At 42.5% G+C, this 18,342-nt stretch overlaps 1 protein-coding gene across 1 annotated transcript in view; it reads right to left on the minus strand.

The window, feature by feature from the left end:
• Nucleotides 1–6,295: 6,295 nt before the first annotated feature.
• Nucleotides 6,296–18,342, minus strand: part of LOC310700901 (uncharacterized protein) — a 30,571-nt gene continuing 18,524 nt past the window's right edge. Inside the window, exons 13-19 of the mRNA XM_083490855.1 lie at nt 17,110–17,259; nt 14,338–14,498; nt 12,480–12,656; nt 11,695–11,836; nt 11,054–11,241; nt 10,348–10,489; nt 6,296–6,749 (exon numbers count right to left, since the gene is read on the minus strand). Of these exons, the coding sequence (XP_083346981.1) occupies nt 6,562–6,749; nt 10,348–10,489; nt 11,054–11,241; nt 11,695–11,836; nt 12,480–12,656; nt 14,338–14,498; nt 17,110–17,259 (1,148 nt within the window). The 3' untranslated portion in view covers nt 6,296–6,561. The remainder of the gene's footprint in view (nt 6,750–10,347; nt 10,490–11,053; nt 11,242–11,694; nt 11,837–12,479; nt 12,657–14,337; nt 14,499–17,109; nt 17,260–18,342) is intronic.

Consider the following 18,342-nt stretch of genomic DNA (forward strand, 5'->3'; position numbering starts at 1 on the left):
TCCATATTTTTTGGAACTACAACTCCCATCATCCCTGACCACTGGTCCTGTTAGCTAGGGATGATGGGAGTTGTAGTCCCAAAACATCTGGAGGGCTGAGTTTGCCTATGCCTGTCCTAGAACCACCAGATTTCTCCCAGCACCCCAATCCCACCCACACATAGGCCACCAACCCCAATCGGACAACATGAGAACCTGGGCCCATCAGGTCAACCGGCAGAAAAAAGGCATGAAGGCATTTATTTATTTATTTATTGGAATTGACCCTTCTCCTCCAAGAAATGACCGGGTTAAACTTTTCTGGAGTCTCCCAATGGTGAGAGTCAAAGTGCAAAGTTGTGAACAGTGGACAAACAGCAGTTCCCTTCAGGGAGAAGATGCAGATTACAGTACTCATAAATATAACAGGAAACAACTTTCTTTCATGATGGAAGATATCACTGTCTCTTTTGTCAGAAAGTGATTTCTAAAACTGGTTCTCTAGCATAAAAGCAAGTCGTTGCACAGCATTCTGAAAAATCACCATGAATGGGGTTGAAGTGGAGAATCACCATATATTGTATCCACACTGTCTGGGACTTTGGGATATCAAGACCATTCGGGTGATGATAAATCTTCCCGTTTCCCTCTCTGTAGTAATCTGATCAATCCATGTGTGAAACACACCTGAGGGATAATGTAACCCTGGAATTCTGTACAGCACATTGTGTCCTGTGGTAAGCTCTCAAGGCTCTCTTCTTCATATCGTTGAACCTCATGGACAACAGCATTGGTATAGGGCATCTTCACCCTATCTTCCATGCCAGGGACATGGTTGGCACCTCCCACCTCATCGATCTACTGTTGAACTTTTGTTGTAATAAAAAACAACATAGAGAGCTCTATTTCCAGATTTCTGAAACCACTACACATCTGACACAGTGAAAACCTTCAACATTCTCCAACTGGAAGGAAAAGTAAAACTCAAGCAAATTATCTTACTGACAGGAGCCCATCTTTTAACACTTCGATTTTGGCTTTTTAGTTTAGGAAAATATTTAACTGGAGGGCATCCTTATGGGAGTTTTAAAAACTTTGTGTGGCATGTACAACAGAGTGGAAACTTTATGCACTCCCCTCATACAATACATTTTTATTGATTGATTGAATTTATATTCCCACTCTTTGCCATCTTTATGGTAGGATGTTCATATCTCTGTTATTTCCAAACCTGGTAAAGACCAAGCCAGCTGGGCAAATTATAAGCTAATTCTGTAATTAATGTAGATGCCAGGGCACTAACAATAATTCTTGCCTGTAATAGTAATTCAGTCTGCAATATTAACTTTAGAACACCAAAATCAGTTGGATCCCCCCCCCAAGACTGCTTTAAACAATAAAAGATGCAATTTATTTTTGGTACACTGAAAAATGGATTTCTTCCTAAAGATATCTTCTGTAAAACAAAAACAAAATATATTGACATAGTATTTCATTTATTTAGGATCCTTATTATATTTCAAAATTACTGCCACAGCCTTAATTCATAATTCAGGTAATTTACTGTTTTGCAGTATCTGCTTCACACACACTTGTAAAGGTATTATCACTTGACATTCCATTCATTTTTGGAGCCTTGTTTTACTTCTGTTCTGTTTACTGTGAATAATTGGCATTGAATAACTGGCAATGTGTGGCATTGAAAAGTGAGGATAGCAACACATTATCACCCATGCAACCTGCTAGCAGCTACTAGCTGGGATGATAGGAGCTGAAGTCCGAGAATATCTGGATTAGCCTGTTCAATTTCTGCCTTGTCCAGGGGTGCTAACTATCTCAAACTTCCAAAAGGAAATTTTGGAGGGAAACACCAAATTACTGAAGAAAGCATATAACATTTTGTTATCTGGAGAGTCTTTAGTTTAGTTAAATCAACACAAATAAAATGGGTTCAGGATGTTGGGCATAATATACAGTTGGAGGAATGGGAAAATAATGGAAAACAAATTTAAAGTTTACAGATTGTATATTATTAAGAGAAAATTATTTGAAAATGGTATATAGATGGTATCTCACACCAGGGGGGGAAAATGCAAAAATGTATAAAACAGGATCTAAGATATGTTGGAGATGTAAAGAGATAGATGGTCCTTTCTTTCATGTATGGTGGGACTGCAAGAAGGTTAAAGAATATTGGCAAATGATATATAATGAATTGGAAAAAAAATGTTGAAAAAAACCTATGTTAAAAAACCAGAATCTTTCCTGCTCGGAATTTTATTTTTATTTTTATTTTTTATTTTATTTTAAATAATATTTATTAATTTTCCAACAGTTTAAACACAACAAAACAGAAAAAAAAATACAGCAATACAATACAATACAAAAACACCACAAAACACCAACACATAAGACTAACAAAACAAGACACAAACCATTTAAAACACAAAACAATTTCAATATCTTATCTTTCATTCCCTTATTTCCACAACCTCCTCACACCTCCCTTTTTGTATTCCACTTCTGTTAATTGTTTCAGCAATTCCTTTCCATCTTCCTCTGTTTTCTATCCTATAATTATCTTAACACATTCTAACCTTATTTTTCCCTTTAATACTCTATTAATCTATTTATACTTAATTCCTTATAGCATTTCTACTAAAGCCATATAACTTCATTCCAACATTTTTCTAACATTCATTAATTTTACAATATTTCTATAAATAGTCTTAAATTTTTTCCAGTCTTCTTCTACCGATTCTTCTACCTGGTCTCGGATTTCTGCCAGTCATTTCCGCCAATTCCATATAGTCCATCAACTTCATCTGCCATTCTTCCCGAGTAGATAACTCTTGTGTCTTCACAATGAGTATTCTTGCTGCTATTGTTGCATACGTAAAAAAAAAAAAAAATACCCTTCTTTAACACCAATTGGCCGACCATGCCCAGGAGAAAGGCCTCTGGTTTCTTCAAAAGGGTATATTTAAATACCTTTTTCATTTCGTTATGAATCATCTCCCAAAGTGTCTTAATCCTTGGGCATGTCCACCAAAGGTGAACTCTAATCCTCAAATTGGTCTGTTTTTCTTTGAGTTCAGTCATAGCAAGCATCAACCCATGTCCGTCAAATTGCCTCTGTAGGGCTGGGGTTCTCTTTCTCTTTCTCTCCAGTTGTGTTACTTTACATTCAGCAGCAACGGCTTTTTCCCTGGCTTCCTCCGCAGTTTGCCTATTCAAAGTAGGTTCCTGTATCAATTTCTGGGTGCTTTCTGTATTGGTATTATTTATACTTTCTGTATTTAAGTTAATTTTAGTAATTGGAACATCCACTTTCGCATTTATCATGTCCATTTTCCTGTTAAGCTGATCCAGTGAGTCATTTATCTTACATAATGCAGCCACTAAAGCCTCTTCTGTCGACATTCCTTTTGATTTTAAATATACTGGTACAAAGACAGCGACAGAAGGAGCAGGGGGGCCTGGTGATGAACCTCTCCTGGATTGTTGCCAAGTCCTCCCAGACCTTAATGTTTTGTCAGCAGTTGACTGGTCTGTTTTTCCTCTTCCATTAACCATAACACTTAAAAGATTCATGGTCAGTCCCAGAGTCTCACGGTTTTTAACTTGCAGCTGGAAATTCCCCTAGCCCAGCTCTTGTAAAGCAACCAGTTTCAAAGGCTTCCACTAGGGGGAAACAGTTTCTATTTGTAATAGTCAATAGTATCCTCTTTTAGACACAATTCAAACAATCCAACATTAGTTTCAATTTTCAGTTACTTTTACTCCTTTTTAAAGCAACCGGAGACAGTAAAAACAATGTATTTCTCTTGTTTAGCTAGCTGTCAATGAACGTTCTAAACGCTGTCAATGAACATTCCAAAAGACGTCAGTCCTGCTAGCAGCCCGTTTCCAGGGTCAGAGCGGCGGTATTTTAAATCTCTTCGCTCTCTCCCACAGGCATACTCAGTCCGCAACTTCTCCCTCTCTTCTCCTGCCTCCAAGAGGGGGTTTAATGTTCTTTGCTGATGGAAATTTAATCTTTTACAAAAGGCTTTCCAAGACTCCAGCTTGCAACTTCATTGCCTCAGTCTATTTACAAAAGGGCAAGGCGGACTTCCTGTTTTGAACCTCCCCGTTACGGTACCAAATTAAACATTTAGAAATCCAATTCTTCCACTTCAGCTCTACTCACGGGTAATTACTTTAAAATCAAATTGTCCACAGGAAAAGGTCAGCACTCTCTGGCAACAGCTATGCGGCTTCGCTCCGTGGAAGAAGCAGACACTTCGATGCACCATGCCGCTCACCCCACGTCGCTCCGGACCCCCCAAAAGCCGGGGTTCCCTGCGAGTGGGGGAGGTGCAAAAGGTGCCCGCCGAATCCCACACTCACAGGCTTCTCCCGCCTGTGATTTTAACGGGTCTCCGCCTTCGCCATGGCGGCCAGACCCAAATTCCCACGGAGGAGATTCCTCCCGATCAGAGGAATTCCGCCATTACCGGAGGCATCTCCCCGGAAGTCCCTCCTGCTCGGAATTTTAGAACATGATATAAGAGAGGGAAACTGGAGATTGTTTATGTATGCAACAACAGCAGCAAGAATTTTATTAGCACAAGTATGGAAAACAGAGAAAATGCCAACAAAGGAAGAATGGCAAGCCAAACTTGTGGACTTTGCAGTACTGGCTAAGCTGACAGAGAGGATACATGAGAGAGACAACATCGATTTCAAAAAGGAGTGGGAACCATTTATAAACTGTATAAAAAGACAGTATAAAGATTAGGACCCATTGGCAGGTTTTGACTAAACTTTCACAACTATATAAGAGGTAAAATCAGCAGGGTATAGAATTTGTTTAATAAATCAATACAGAAATACGGGGAAAGCCAAAGAGAGGGGAGGGGAGAAATATGGATATATAAATCGTTCAATTAAGATTTGTGGAAAATTTGTTTTTATAATTTGAAAATTCAATAAGAATTGTTTTTTTGAAAAAGGAAATGAAAATGAAATCCACTCTCATCCCTATTAGTACAGTGGTGCCTCGCAAGACGAAATTAATTCGTTCCGCAAGTTTTTTCTTCTTGCGAGTTTTTCGTCTTGCGAAGCACGGTTTCCCATAGGAATGCATTGAAAATCAATCAATGCGTTCCTATGGAGACCGTCCGGGGACAGAGGGGAAGCGCTGCGGGCCTTCCCCTCTGTCCCCTCTTTTGAAGCAAGGGGCGGAGGGGAGAAGATCGCTTCTCTCCATTGCCGCCCCTTGGTTCAAAAGGGGTCCGGGGACAGAGGGGAAGGTGCGCGCGCGCCTTCCCCTCTGTCCTCGGACCTGTTTTAAAGCAAGGGAAGGGGCAGCGGGGAGAAGATCGCTTCTCCCCGTTGCCGCCCCTTGGTTCAAAAGGGGTCCGGGGACAAAGGGGAAGGCGCGCGCGCCTTCCCCTCTGTCCCTGGAGATTGCGGGGCTGGCAACGGGGAGAAGCGATCTTCTCCCTGCCGCCCCTTGCTTCAAAAGAGGTCCGGGGTGCAGGGGCAAGCTTCGTTTTGCAAAGCAAGCCCATAGGGAAATTCGTCTTGCGAAGCAACTCGAAAACGAAAAAACCTTTCGTCTTGCGAGTTTTTCATCTCGCGAGGCGTTCGTCTTGCGGGGCACCACTGTATTTAGGGCTGGGCAATATATTCATATAGCGTCCAAAACCAGTTTGAAGTCCATATTGTGCTGTCAGTTTCATAATTTTTGACCTGGCAATATATTGTGTATCATGGTGTGTGTGTGCATGTACGTGTGCCATGCAAAATCACAATGTGGGGAAAACCATGAAGCCAGCCAATGCCTCTACATAGCTCCATCCTTATTTCAGACATTGTGATATATCGGTATATTGCAATATTTAGCTGGTGATATTTCGTAATGTTGAAAACCAGATATTGCCCAGCCCTATTTGTAGTTAAACTAAAATCAAGAAGCCATGTATACTTGAGAGAATAGAGATCCCCTCAATTTAATCAGTAGAAGAGAGTGAATGTTTATAACAGTATACAGTGGTACCTCAGGTTACAAATGCTTTGGATTACAAACACTTCAGGTTACAAACTCCACTAACCTGGAAGTTTTACTTCGGGTTGAGAACTTTGCCCCAGGATGAGAACGGAAATTGTGCAGTGGCGGCACAGAAGCAGCAGGAGGCCCCATTAGCAAAAGTGCACCTCACGTTAAAAATGGTTTCGGGTTTAGAGCGGACCCCCGGAATGAATTAAATTTGTAACCCGAAGTACTACTGTATGAGGAAAGCTTTTTAAAACACACACACTGCAATAGTTGGTGATCTTTTGTCACATTTTATTAAGTGCCAATGAGCCCATGAACAGTTGACTGGACATTAGGGATTGAAAGGTCTAAGGCTCTTCTCATTTGCCATGCTAAGAAAACTTTTAATACCTGATATCTAGGGCTATTACCCTTATGTGAAACTGAGAGGTGTTGAATGAGTGAAGGAAGGCACCTCGCAGTACTCCTATTATACCTACTACAAATATTCTGGGAGCCACTGACCACATTCTTTCTGCTTATCTTTTGTCACAAGATCACACTGAACGTCTGATGGCTTTCATCAGAGGACAGACATTTTTAGCATTGAACTCCGTAAGCAAAGAGGCTAAATCCATATCTTTTGCGGCTCCCACCAGCTGGAAGGTGAAGTTCTGGAGCAGAGTACTGAAGAACAGGAAGAGCTCCATCCGCGCCAAGGTTTCCCCAATGCATGTCCGTTTCCCTGGCAAAGAAAAAGAAGGCAGAGCTAACCAAAGATCTACACAGTGCGTAGGAAACTTGGACTCAGCTCCAAAAAACAAAGTTTTGAATGCGTTCTAAACATGCAATACCAGATGACGACAGAGAGCAAAAAAAATTTATACGATAAAATATTTGTTATAACAATTTTATTTCTGACTTATTTATAGCTTTATTTTTCCTGTGTGCAGATCCACTCCTAGTGAATTCATGCAATGTTGGTTTGGGAACTGGAAATAGTGTTAGGTATCATTCATCAAGAAACAATAAAAGTGGGAAGATAATTTTAAGGACATTTTCTATGCGTTCTGGTCAAATATGCCATGCAGCTTCTATACTGAGGCTTCCGTACTGAGTTTTGGTTTTTGAACGTTTCAGAACTCGAACGGTCTTCTGGAATGGATTAAATTCGAAAACCAAGGTACCACTGTACTACTATTATTACCACTACTACTACTACTACATCTGAAGGCAGCCCTGTTTAGGGAAGCTTTTAATGTTTGATGTATTACAGTATTTTAATATTTTTTTGGAAGCCGCCCAGAGTGGCTGGGGAAGCCCAGCCAGATGGGCGGGGTATAAATAATAAAAATTATTATTATTATTACTACTACTACTACTACTACTACTACTACTAATAATAATAATATAATGATTGGCCTGACATATGGATGGGCGAGACACGAGATTCAGTTCACATTTAAAGCTCAGTCTATCAAATGCACCCTTTTTGAAACCATATGAGAACGGAAATACAACTAATCTTCAATTATTATTTTTTTAAAAAAATAATATTTATTACTTTTCTAAAAGATTTAAACGCTAAAAAAAGAAAAAACACATACAATACAATACATTAAACTAACAAAACAAAACAACAACAATAAAATAAATCAAACAATTTCATTATCCCATCTTTCATTCACTTAGTTCCACGACCTCCTCACACCTCCCTCTTTGTACTCCACTTCTGTTAATTATTTCAGCAATTCCTTTCCATCTTCCTCTGTTTTCTATCCTATAATTATCTTAACTCATTCTAACCTTATTTTTTCCTTTAATACTCTATTAATCTATTTATACTTAATTCCTTATAACATTTCTACTAAAGCCATGTAACTTCATTCCAACATTTTTCTAACATTCATTGATTTTACAGTATTTCTGTAAATAATCTTTAAATTTTTTCCAATCTTCTTCCACCGACTTCTCCCTGGTCTCGGATTCTGCCAGTCATTTCCGCCAATTCCATATAGTCCATCAACTTCATCTGCCATTCTTCCTGCATTGCCTGCAGGTGGGTAAATCTTGTGTCTTCCAATATTTTGCGATAAGTATCCTTGCTGCTGTTGTTGCATACATAAAGAAAGTTCTATCCTTCTTTGACACCAATTGGCCGACCATGCCCAGGAGAAAGGCCTCTGGTTTCTTCAGAAAGGTATATTTGAATACCTTTTTCATTTCGTTATAAATCATCTCCCAGAATGTCTTAATCCTTGGGCATGTACACCAAAGGTGAAAGAATGTGCCTTCAGTCTCGTTACATTTCCAACATTTATTATCGGGCAAATGGTAGATTTTTGCAAGCTTGACTGGGGATGTTCTTTACCATTGAAAGTTTAGTCTTTTACCAAAGGCTTTCCAAGGCTTCAGTTTGCAGGTTCATTGCGTCAGTCTATTTACAAAGGGGAAGGCGTTCTTCCTGTATTGAACCTCCCCGCTTCGATACCAAATTATACGTTTAGAAATCCAATTCTCCCGCTTCAGCTCTACTCATGGGTAATTACTTTAGAGCCAAATTGTCCACAGGAAAAAGTCAGCGCTCTCCGGCAACGGCTGTGCAGCTTCGCTCCGTGGAAGAAGCAGACAATTCGAAGCACCGCGCCACTCACCCCACGTCGCTCCGGAGCCCCGAAATCAGGTTTCTCCACGAGTAGGGGAGGCGCAGAAGGTGCCCACCGAATCCCACGTTCACAGGCTTCTTCCGCCTGCGAATTTTTGCGGGTCTCCGCCTTCGCCGTGGCGGCCAGACCCAATTTCCCACGGGGCAAATTCCTCCCTGTCAGAGGAATTCCACCATTGCCGATGGCGCCAACCCGGAAGTTTCTTCAAAATTTTCACTTGTACAAATTTTCTGATGCAGTTCTCCAATGACAGAATGGGAGGAATTCAACTTCATGTTTTCCAAACATTCCAGTTTATTGACCCTTTTCTACCCTCTGACCCAGATGTACTTTATTTTTCCCCAAACACTATCATATATTTTTGTGCCATCCCCTACTCACAGAAAATACCAGGGAGGGAAATATAATTACAAGACTGGCACATCCAACCAGGGAATGACTTTATAGGTCTCTCATTTTACTTCAAATCACAGTGCCTTTGTGAGAAGAAGCCTATTAGAAGCTGGACGGAGGGCACTGCCTCCTTTTAAAAAGTGGTGCATGCCATCAGCTTACAACAGGGTGCCATGTAATCCTTCAGGGAAATTGCAAAACATGGGGTAAAGGACCCCTAACAGTTAAGTCCAGTCATGGACGACTCTGGGGTTGCAGTGCTCATCTTGCTTTACAGGTTGAGGGAGCCGGCATTTGCCTGCATACAGTTTTTCCGGATCATGTGGCCAGCATGACAAAGCTGCTTCTGGTGAAACCAGATGTGATGGCCTGGGATTTGGATTTGGATGCTGAACCTGAGGAATCCCAGCCTGCACAGGATCCCCCGCCTCCAGAACCAGCTGAGCCGGGGCAGGGGCATGAGCTTGAAGGGTCCTCACCTGTGCTGGATCCTCAGGTGCAGGCACCAGCTGACTCTGCTCTGGCTCCTGAGGTGATGGAGGACCCATTGCCTGCAGGTGCTCCACTCTCAGCCCCGTCAGAGGAAGCTGAGGTTGCCTCTGGGTCCGGTAACCCCCCAGCCTCTCCTGAGCTGCAGAGGCTCAGGACAGAGCGGCGGAGGGAACTAAGTTCCTGCAGGAGGAGTGCTTGCCTCAGGGCCAGGAGAGATGAGTCACCAGAGGATCGGGGCCCTCCTATGCCTCGGGGCAGATAAAAGCCGGCCAGCCCCAGTCCCAAGTTGCGGGGGCAACATTATTGGTAGCCAGTTCCTGCCTGAACCCTGTCCTGCTTTCCTGCCGGAGCTCCTGACCCGCCTTGACTCCCTGCTTGCAAGCCTGTTCCTGACTTCACCCGACTCCCTGCCCTGCACCCAGCTTCAGCTTTGATGGACTGCCTCCATATTGCACCTTCGACCTGGGACTGGAATCGGACCTCGCCTCTCGGTTGACCCATGGGACCAGCACACCAGAGCAGTACACGTAAACACTGTTTACCTTCCTGCCACAGCGGTACCTATCTATCTACTTGAACTCGCATGCTTTCGAACTGTTAGGTTGGCAGGAGCTGGGACCGAGCAATGGGAGCTCACCCCGTCGTGGGGATTCAAACCTTCTGATCAGCAAGCCCAAGAGGCTCAGTGGCTTAGACCACAGCACAGCCATATCTCTTTCCGTACACTGTCTCTTGAAAGAAAGTGGAAATGGCATTGTTTGCACATAAGTTACCACAGGCTCGTATAGTTACCTGCTGAAAAGACTATTAAGGCATCTTTCTTCTTGAACTGGCCTTTCTCATCCAAAAAATGTTTAGGATTGAAGTGTTCAGGAGTCTCCCACTGGAGAGGGTCACGGTGCACAGATGTGAACAATGGAGTAACAGCAGTGCCCTTCAGGGATAAAAGATGGCAGATTTACATTATAGGTCTCAATTCATGACTATCTAGGAAATAGCCACACTATGATAAAATGATAAAATGGGGAAGCTAACTTAGAAGAATGGGCTTCCACTAGGGATGAGCTGATTTCCTCTGGTCTGCTCCTGTATTACTCCATAAGTACACACTGCCTTACATTCAACTAAAATACACATTTATGTGCCCATTTTAAATCTAAAAAACCTTTTTGTGTGCTTTTTAGTGTGCTTCTGTGTGCATTTTCCCACTAAAACATTGATTTTAGTACACATTTCTCCACAAGATTTTGTATGCATAGGTCTGTTAAAGACTAATTCCGTTGGTTCATTTTAAAATGTGAACCGAACAAACAAAATTCTCCTCTACCACTAGTTCCTTCAGCTCATTTGCTTAGGCCAACAAAATCACTACTGATCTCCACTACTGATCTCATCCCTGCCTCCATGAGGGCAGTCCAGGGCCATTTATATGATCAGTTCCTGAAACTGCTCCATTTCTTCTCCACAATTATCATGACAAAATGCTGGGCCATCATACCTTAGGGAAGGTGAACCCCCTGAATTGTGTATCACAAGACGTTGTACGGGGAGCGGCCTCATTACTTAATACTGGGTATCGTAGAATCTCATTGATAACTGCATTGGTGAAAGGCATCCTCACACGATCTTCCATGCTAGGGGCACGGGTGGCACTAATCACCTCATCAATTTCCTGTTGGACTTTTGCTGTAATGAAAAAGAGATATTTCCTGGATTCAGATTCTGCTTCTCATCTGACAGAGTGAAAACTTTGGGCACTCTTCGATGTCATAAAAACTCATGCCAACACAAATTCTCCTCTTGAGTGATTTCCACTCATTCCTCTGTACCAGGGCCTTACCACCTTGTTGATCTCCTGCTGGACTTTTCCTGTAACAAATATCATTTGGAAAATGTGCTTCCAGAATTCTGAGGTCCCTCCTCTTCTGGCAATGTTCCTACCCTGGACATAAGTGCCATTTGAAGACACCAGGGAGCCCTCAAAACCCTTTTTTATTTTTAACAATGAGGGGAGGTTCAGGCTGATGCAGAATGCTAATGGAAACCTCCTAGTCCATGGTGATGTCTTTTCATGTGTGATTACTAGTGGAGCCCATCATAGTCCCATCCACTTTAAACTTCTCAGGGGTATCTGAATACCTTGAATATGTGGCAACTTAGCCATCACCATGAGGCCAGAGATCAAGAAAACGCTTGTGGTTCCTGTCCCAGCAAAAAAAAGTCCAAACACTGTCATGACAAGGTTTTCAGTTCTGAAGGTGTCACTCGCAGACTTTTGTTCCTATGAGGCAGAAGGAAAGGGGGGGAGAGAAAAAATTTCACTATAAAGAAAGGTGGCAAAATGGAGACACCTTAGCCTGTTTGAATGAGCATCATGGGTGAAATCCTGCACTCACCCCAAGAGGTGTTTAATCCAATCACATGTATTTAAAATAGAATTACTTTTGAAATATAAAGAAAAGCACTTGCATATCATTGCATTACAAACATTGTGTTGTTTGATTACTGGAATGTTAGAGCTAACCAAGATTATATATATCTGAAAATATATGGGATCAGAAATTATAGGAGTCATGGCAGTAAAAGAAAGAGTAACTGGTTATGTATTTTTGTTTGGGCAAAGTAGCTGTTCATGTTACTCATATAGGCTGTAAAGTGAGTGAACCAATTTTATTTTTATTGTAAGCACTTGCATTGTTTTGTACAACATTAAGCATAGACTTTAACACTGGGCACAGGATACCTCAGCCTAATGAATAATGATAATAATTAAAAATGTCTTGCAAGGAGTGGCCGAGAGAAGTTGCAAGGGGAGGAGGCAAAGACAGAGGGGCACTCTGGTTGGCCTGATATCCCTTCCCCACATGGACTAGGAGATAACTGGGCACCCATACCGGTGCAAATAAATTTTTTGACCCACAGACCTTCTCAGACTTGATAAGAAAGCAGTCAGTAAAGTCACGGATGTTCTGAGGATCCAGCGTCTGCCTGTGTACTTTCACATTCTCACGGACGAAATCACACAACTCATCAGTATCAGAAAAAATCTTTTGGTGTCTTCCAGGAAAGCAGTCCAATATTTTGGGGACAGCACAGTACAGCTGAAATGAAGATGACACACACAGCCTTAAATATTGCAAATCCATCTTTTTATAGTATGCCACAAAGATTCTGGCTGAAAAGTGATAAAGCAGTTGTTGTTTTTAATCACTTATTTTGGAAATCCAGCAGGAACTGTTGAGCTTCTGGTTCATTTTACCTCATTCCTAAGGGCTAGGGATGATGGGGCTTCCCTTGAAAATGACTCAGAAATGTCAACTTGTCCAAAATCCAGATTACTGGTTCGGGTTCTGTTTAAGTCTCACATAACCTCTGTTATAAAGCAGCTGCACATGTGGCCAGTTTGGCTCTGGGCCTAGTTCAAGGTGTTAATATTAGTTTTTAAAGCCCTAAATGACTCAGGCTCCAACTACCTGAAAGACAACTTCCTTTCCTGCAGACTTCCTCAGGTGCTAAGAGTGGCAAAGGGGACCCTATTAGTTGTTGCACTGCCCTCAGAGGCTCATGGTCCAGAAAAAGGTATTGTCTGTGGCAACCCTTCAGTTGTGGAACTTCCTCTACACAGAGATATGCCTGGCATCTTCATTATACAGGTTTTGAAGAATGTTGAAGACATGCCTTTTCACTCTGGATTTTGACTCCTGAGGTGTATATAAGTTGTTTTCAACTGTTTTTAACTTTGTGTTTCAATTGTTGTAACCTGCCCTGGGACATTAGGGTGAAGGGCAGAACAACAAGAACAACATCATCCTGGGTAGCTTGTTTCAACTGATGATCTAGGTGTGGTCCCCACGCTTAGCAATTCCTCCCACCAGGATACCTCTATAGATGTACAAATGTGCGTCAGTCTGTTCCAACACTCATTTTCACTTTCAACTGGAATTTCCCATTCTCCTGCAATTGGAGCATTTTGCACAAGTCTTTCTTCTATTTTGTCATCCGCTAATGTGGAAATGTCTGCCATTTTAAATGCATATCATAGTGCACAATAGACAAACCTATCCCAGTAATCAACAATTATTTAAAATTAACGAAAAATGAAAGAAGTAAAGCTCCTGTTGGGACAGAAATTTATGTGGTTCCCTTTACTGATTGCGAAGTTTTATGAGGGCAGTAAATTTCAGGGGAGCAGTTTGCGATTCATAGCAACAATTCTCCCCTCCCCCACATCCTCATGGCTCTTTCTTCAGTAGCTTGGGTACCATTTTCTTACATTAGGAAAAACCTGTATGCTGCATTGTTCTGGGGTGTTGTGTGGATGGAAACTGTAGGGTGTAGCCCCTGTTGGTGACTGCCATTTTTTGTGGTGGCAGCTATTTCTCTCTTGCAATGTTCCACAGTTATATTGTATCCAGAGGGAAATGGTAGTCAGGCAACTAAAGGGGGTGGGGAAGCAATGGCAAAGTAAAAGGGGGGGTCAGGAAAGGAAAGGGAGATCTGCTGCTATTAGTAAACAACCCAGGTAAGTCTTCCAACTTTTCTGCTGCCTGCCCTGCTCAAGGGTCCAGTTTCTCTCCTGAAATCACTGGAACTTTGTGGTTGTGTCAATTTCTATCTCAACCCTGTTGAAGACATTTTCAGAACATTATTTTCATCTGATAGTTAGGCAGGCACACATTTGTGAACCCTTTGTGCCATCGTTCATACTCCAACAAGCTAGGTTTTGTTTTTCCTTTTCATGGTACAGAGGAAAATATTTGCAACACAAAAGGAACAACCTACCATTCCCAAGATACTCTGAAAGAAGTCAGCTTGGTTCTCTATAGTGCGTTGGTGCTTTAGGAAGGTCTTGTCTGCATAGTCAAAGCGAGTCCCAAAGATGACTGACGAGATCACATTGGAAACAGCGGATGTGATTCTAGATGTTGGATCAAAGCCCTGTCCTGTGGGAGGAACCGAAGACAGTCAGCAAGGCCTGATCAAAGTGGAGCCCACCATCTTCAGACCCCAATACAAAATTAACTCTAAAAACTGTTTAAACAGCTTGAGCCTGGTAGATTGCATTTTCATCAGTCCCAAGAACCAAATGTTAAAGAAATTAAAAGTAGTAGTAAAATGCTGTAATCAAGAGGGCTGTGCACAGCTCTACCCCTGACACCGACCTGATGTGAGGCCTGAATCTGGGTCCACAAATTGGCGCCGACACAATATTCAGGGCAACCTGGGCAGCACTCAAATTGTATCCAGTCCTAAGTCAATTCAGGGGGCTGTGCTAATTTTTATTTTTATTTTTAAACTCTAATTAAACATAATTTTGGGGAGGTGAGAGGCAGAAAAAAGAGGCACTGGGTTTCTTCTCAACCCCCCACCCACCCCCCGCCACCTACCCCATCCATAGTCCAAATAATTAATCCTGCCCCCTCATTTCTCTGTCATAACATTCCGCTTAATTAACTCATTTGATGCCAATTCTGCTAGTATTGCCTGCAGCAGAGTTTCAGTTGGCTCACAAGGCCATGTTGACGCTAAATAAAAATAAAAATAAACCCAAGGAATGGAAATGTGTTGATGATTATGTTAGGATATTTCCGTTCCACCTTAAAAGGGAGCAGGCTGTGAGTCACAGAGTCTGCGTATTTCCTGTTCACAGGATGTTTATGTTTTCTGTTGCTTTCATTTTCTCTCTGTGCTGGAGACACTGACGCAGGCAGTCATGTCTTTCTTTGTTCTGATCAACGCTGAATCAAACTTGTAAATAATGCTCTCCTGAGTGCGACTTTTGCTGTGCATTATCTGCTGATAGAGTGTGCATGAGCTCTGGAATGTGGCAAGATATTTCAGGAAACTCATGTCACTAATTGCTGATACTGCGTGCCTACGGGAGATCGATGGATCGTCCGGCAGATGGCTTGGGGCCATGATGGACTTTGTCTCCCTGGCAGTATCCCAACAAATTACATGGTACAAAGATGCTCCAACCAGAATCTATTGATGAGCATAGACTGAGCTCACAAAGACAAGAATTATGATGTTGAAGATGGAATTTTGAATAAGTTAGTAAGTATAAACACATTAGTATTACAGTGGTACCTCAGGTTACATACACTTCAGGTTACAGACACTTCAGGTTACAGACACTTCAGGTTACAGACTCCGCTAACCCAGAAATAGTGCTTCAGGTTAAGAACTTTGCTTCAGGATGAGAAGAGAAATTGTGCTCTGGTGGTGCAGCGGCAGCAGGAGGCCCCATTAGCTAAAGTGGTGCTTCAGGTTAAGAACAGTTTCAGGTTAAGTACGGACCTCCAGAACAAATTAAGTACTTAACCCGAGGTACCACTGTATTTGTAAATAGAATCAAAGAAGCCATGCATGGGGGGGGGAGGGAAGTCACAAGTGTTTATGGGGAAAGGGAAAGGTGTAACAATAGTTGATTAAATGTGGATATACAACTGCAATGTTAAAGGCGAAGAATACATGAAGAGTTTTATTTATAGTATTTGAATATTCAAAGTTATGTGTCTTACCTATATTATTTGAATATGTAATGTGTGTAAATAAATAAATATAAACCCAACAATTTTCACTGAAACAATTTGCACACAGTATAATCTTCAGTGTGCACACCTAAGAAGTGTAGGTAGACGGGGGCCGCTAGGGGGAGCATCGGAAGATGGCCGACAATACCATCTCTCTGGCTCACATGAGGTAATTAAGAGGCTGTAATGGGAGTATGTAGCCTCCCTCGTTACCCCAAGCAGATGGGGAACGCTGCCTTGCCTGCTGTGCCCATAATACACCCCCGGATTCGAAAGGGGGTGAGAGCACTAGGCACAAAAGCCCTCGTGTGGGTCGGCTCTCCTGGACGCTGTCTCTGATCTGCACAGCTAGTTGTGGGAGCTCTATATAAACAATCAGGACAGAAGCAAACGCACATACTTTGAGCGAAGATTGGGAGTAAAGACTGCTAACTAAAGGGATCTCTGGGAGGTGGACCGACAGGCTGGACTTAATAAATCAAGAAGAAGAATAAATCAAGAAGACTCATCAAAGGATGGGTATGTCGGAGCGAGGTAGAAAAGGAGGGGGGAGGAAAACTTTTCTTTTTTTGCCTTATGTGAGTACCCAATAATGACCCCCCCCCCAAAAAAAAGAATCGTTGCAATTACTGATTACAAGCAGGAGGAATAAGAACTGTGTGGAAATTAACTACTACGCAAGGACGTGACTTATGGGAGCATCGGGAAACGAAAGTAAGTCATTTGTGACACAGTCATAAAAAGAGATTCATCATGGCAGGCTCGCCCGCAGGAATCCAGGGGGAGGAGGACTAGGCTGTTACTATGTTGGAGTGTGGGTTCAGCTTAGCAGGGCCCCCTGAGAAAAATTTATGGGGAGATCAAGACAGACTGCCACTGAGCCCGACAGCCACATATTCTAACTATGTCAGAAGCTTACATACTATAAGTGCCCATTCCTATATTCAATTTAATAAATATCATCTCCTTGCCCTGGGATAGTGCTTTCTCAGTTTTATTTTTTAATGAGCTAGATTACCTTTTGTAGCCGCCAGTGCCTCCACCAGGCAAACAGCTTCCTCCTGCACCCTCTCAGACATTGATCTCTTCCCCATTCCAAAGTCTCTCAGTGTCATAACCGTGAATCTGCGAAGCTCTCTCCATTCCATGTCACTAGAGCTGCCTATCCCTGGGGGAAAAAAGAGGAAGGTCATTCCGTCAGTTCTTGACCCAACAGGAACCAGCAGGAAGTTTCTACATGAAAAGGTGGTTCTGGTGCTTTCCACCTTAAAATTATATCCCCATTTGTAGTTACAGTTCAGCAACCAGTTGTTCCCATTCTCTCAATTTACCTGATAAGGTAGGCCACAACAGCCCAGTCCCAGGTAAGATCCTCCCCCTGTTGTGTGGGCAGGTGGTCCTTCTCCCTACCTAGCCTGATCACCTTGGCAATGCCTCCCCAGGTGGGATTGGGCAACTGGCTGAGTTAGGCGGAGACCTCCAGGTATCCCACCTGGGGAAGATGAAGATGAAGCCAAGCCTGTGGTAATGGTGCCACATAGGGTAGAGGGGGCTGTGCACGACCACGGAAAGGGCGCCCCCCATTTAATGTGGGGAGCGATCATTCTCTCAATTATCTTAGTAACGTAGGCCACAATAGCCAAGTTCCGTGTTGTGTAAGGGATTTTTGCTCTTTGGTAGAGTAAGTACGTCCAGTTCAGCATACTAATGGATGGCAGGAGACATGACATACTGCCTTGCCTGACTCCAGGCCACAGTGTTGGCTGCTGTTGGGGTGGGAAAGTGAAATCATGTCACCCATGTTCAGAATGGCATGCTTTGGCCCAGAAGAGATGTAGCAACATATACAGTTGCTATTTTCAGTTTGCAGACTCAATAAATGGATGATGTTTTGAGTGGCAAGTTTATATTTATGAGTGTTTATGGGCGGGACAGTTTCTCTTGGGGGGCGGGAAAGCAGCTTCTTTGTGGGGAATTGATTTTCAAAAATGGTTCTTTGGAGAAGTGGGCCACAGCAAACAATAATGCCTCGCTTGATAGTGTTTGTCTTTCTTTCTTTCCTAGACATGATGCTTATTATCATGGTTATACAAATAGCAGCTACAGAGAAGTCTGAGCAAAACTGGGACCATGGAGGTTAGACTCTCTCTACATGCCACCATGGTAACAAAAATCACCTCTCTGAGGCTTCTAATTGCCTCTTAAATGCTCTCATTGGTGCACATGGGGAACAAATTGCCCTGAAATGCAT

Source organism: Podarcis liolepis (assembly GCF_965112155.1).
Source record: "Podarcis liolepis genome assembly, chromosome: 2".
Taxonomy (NCBI): domain Eukaryota; kingdom Metazoa; phylum Chordata; class Lepidosauria; order Squamata; family Lacertidae; genus Podarcis; species Podarcis liolepis.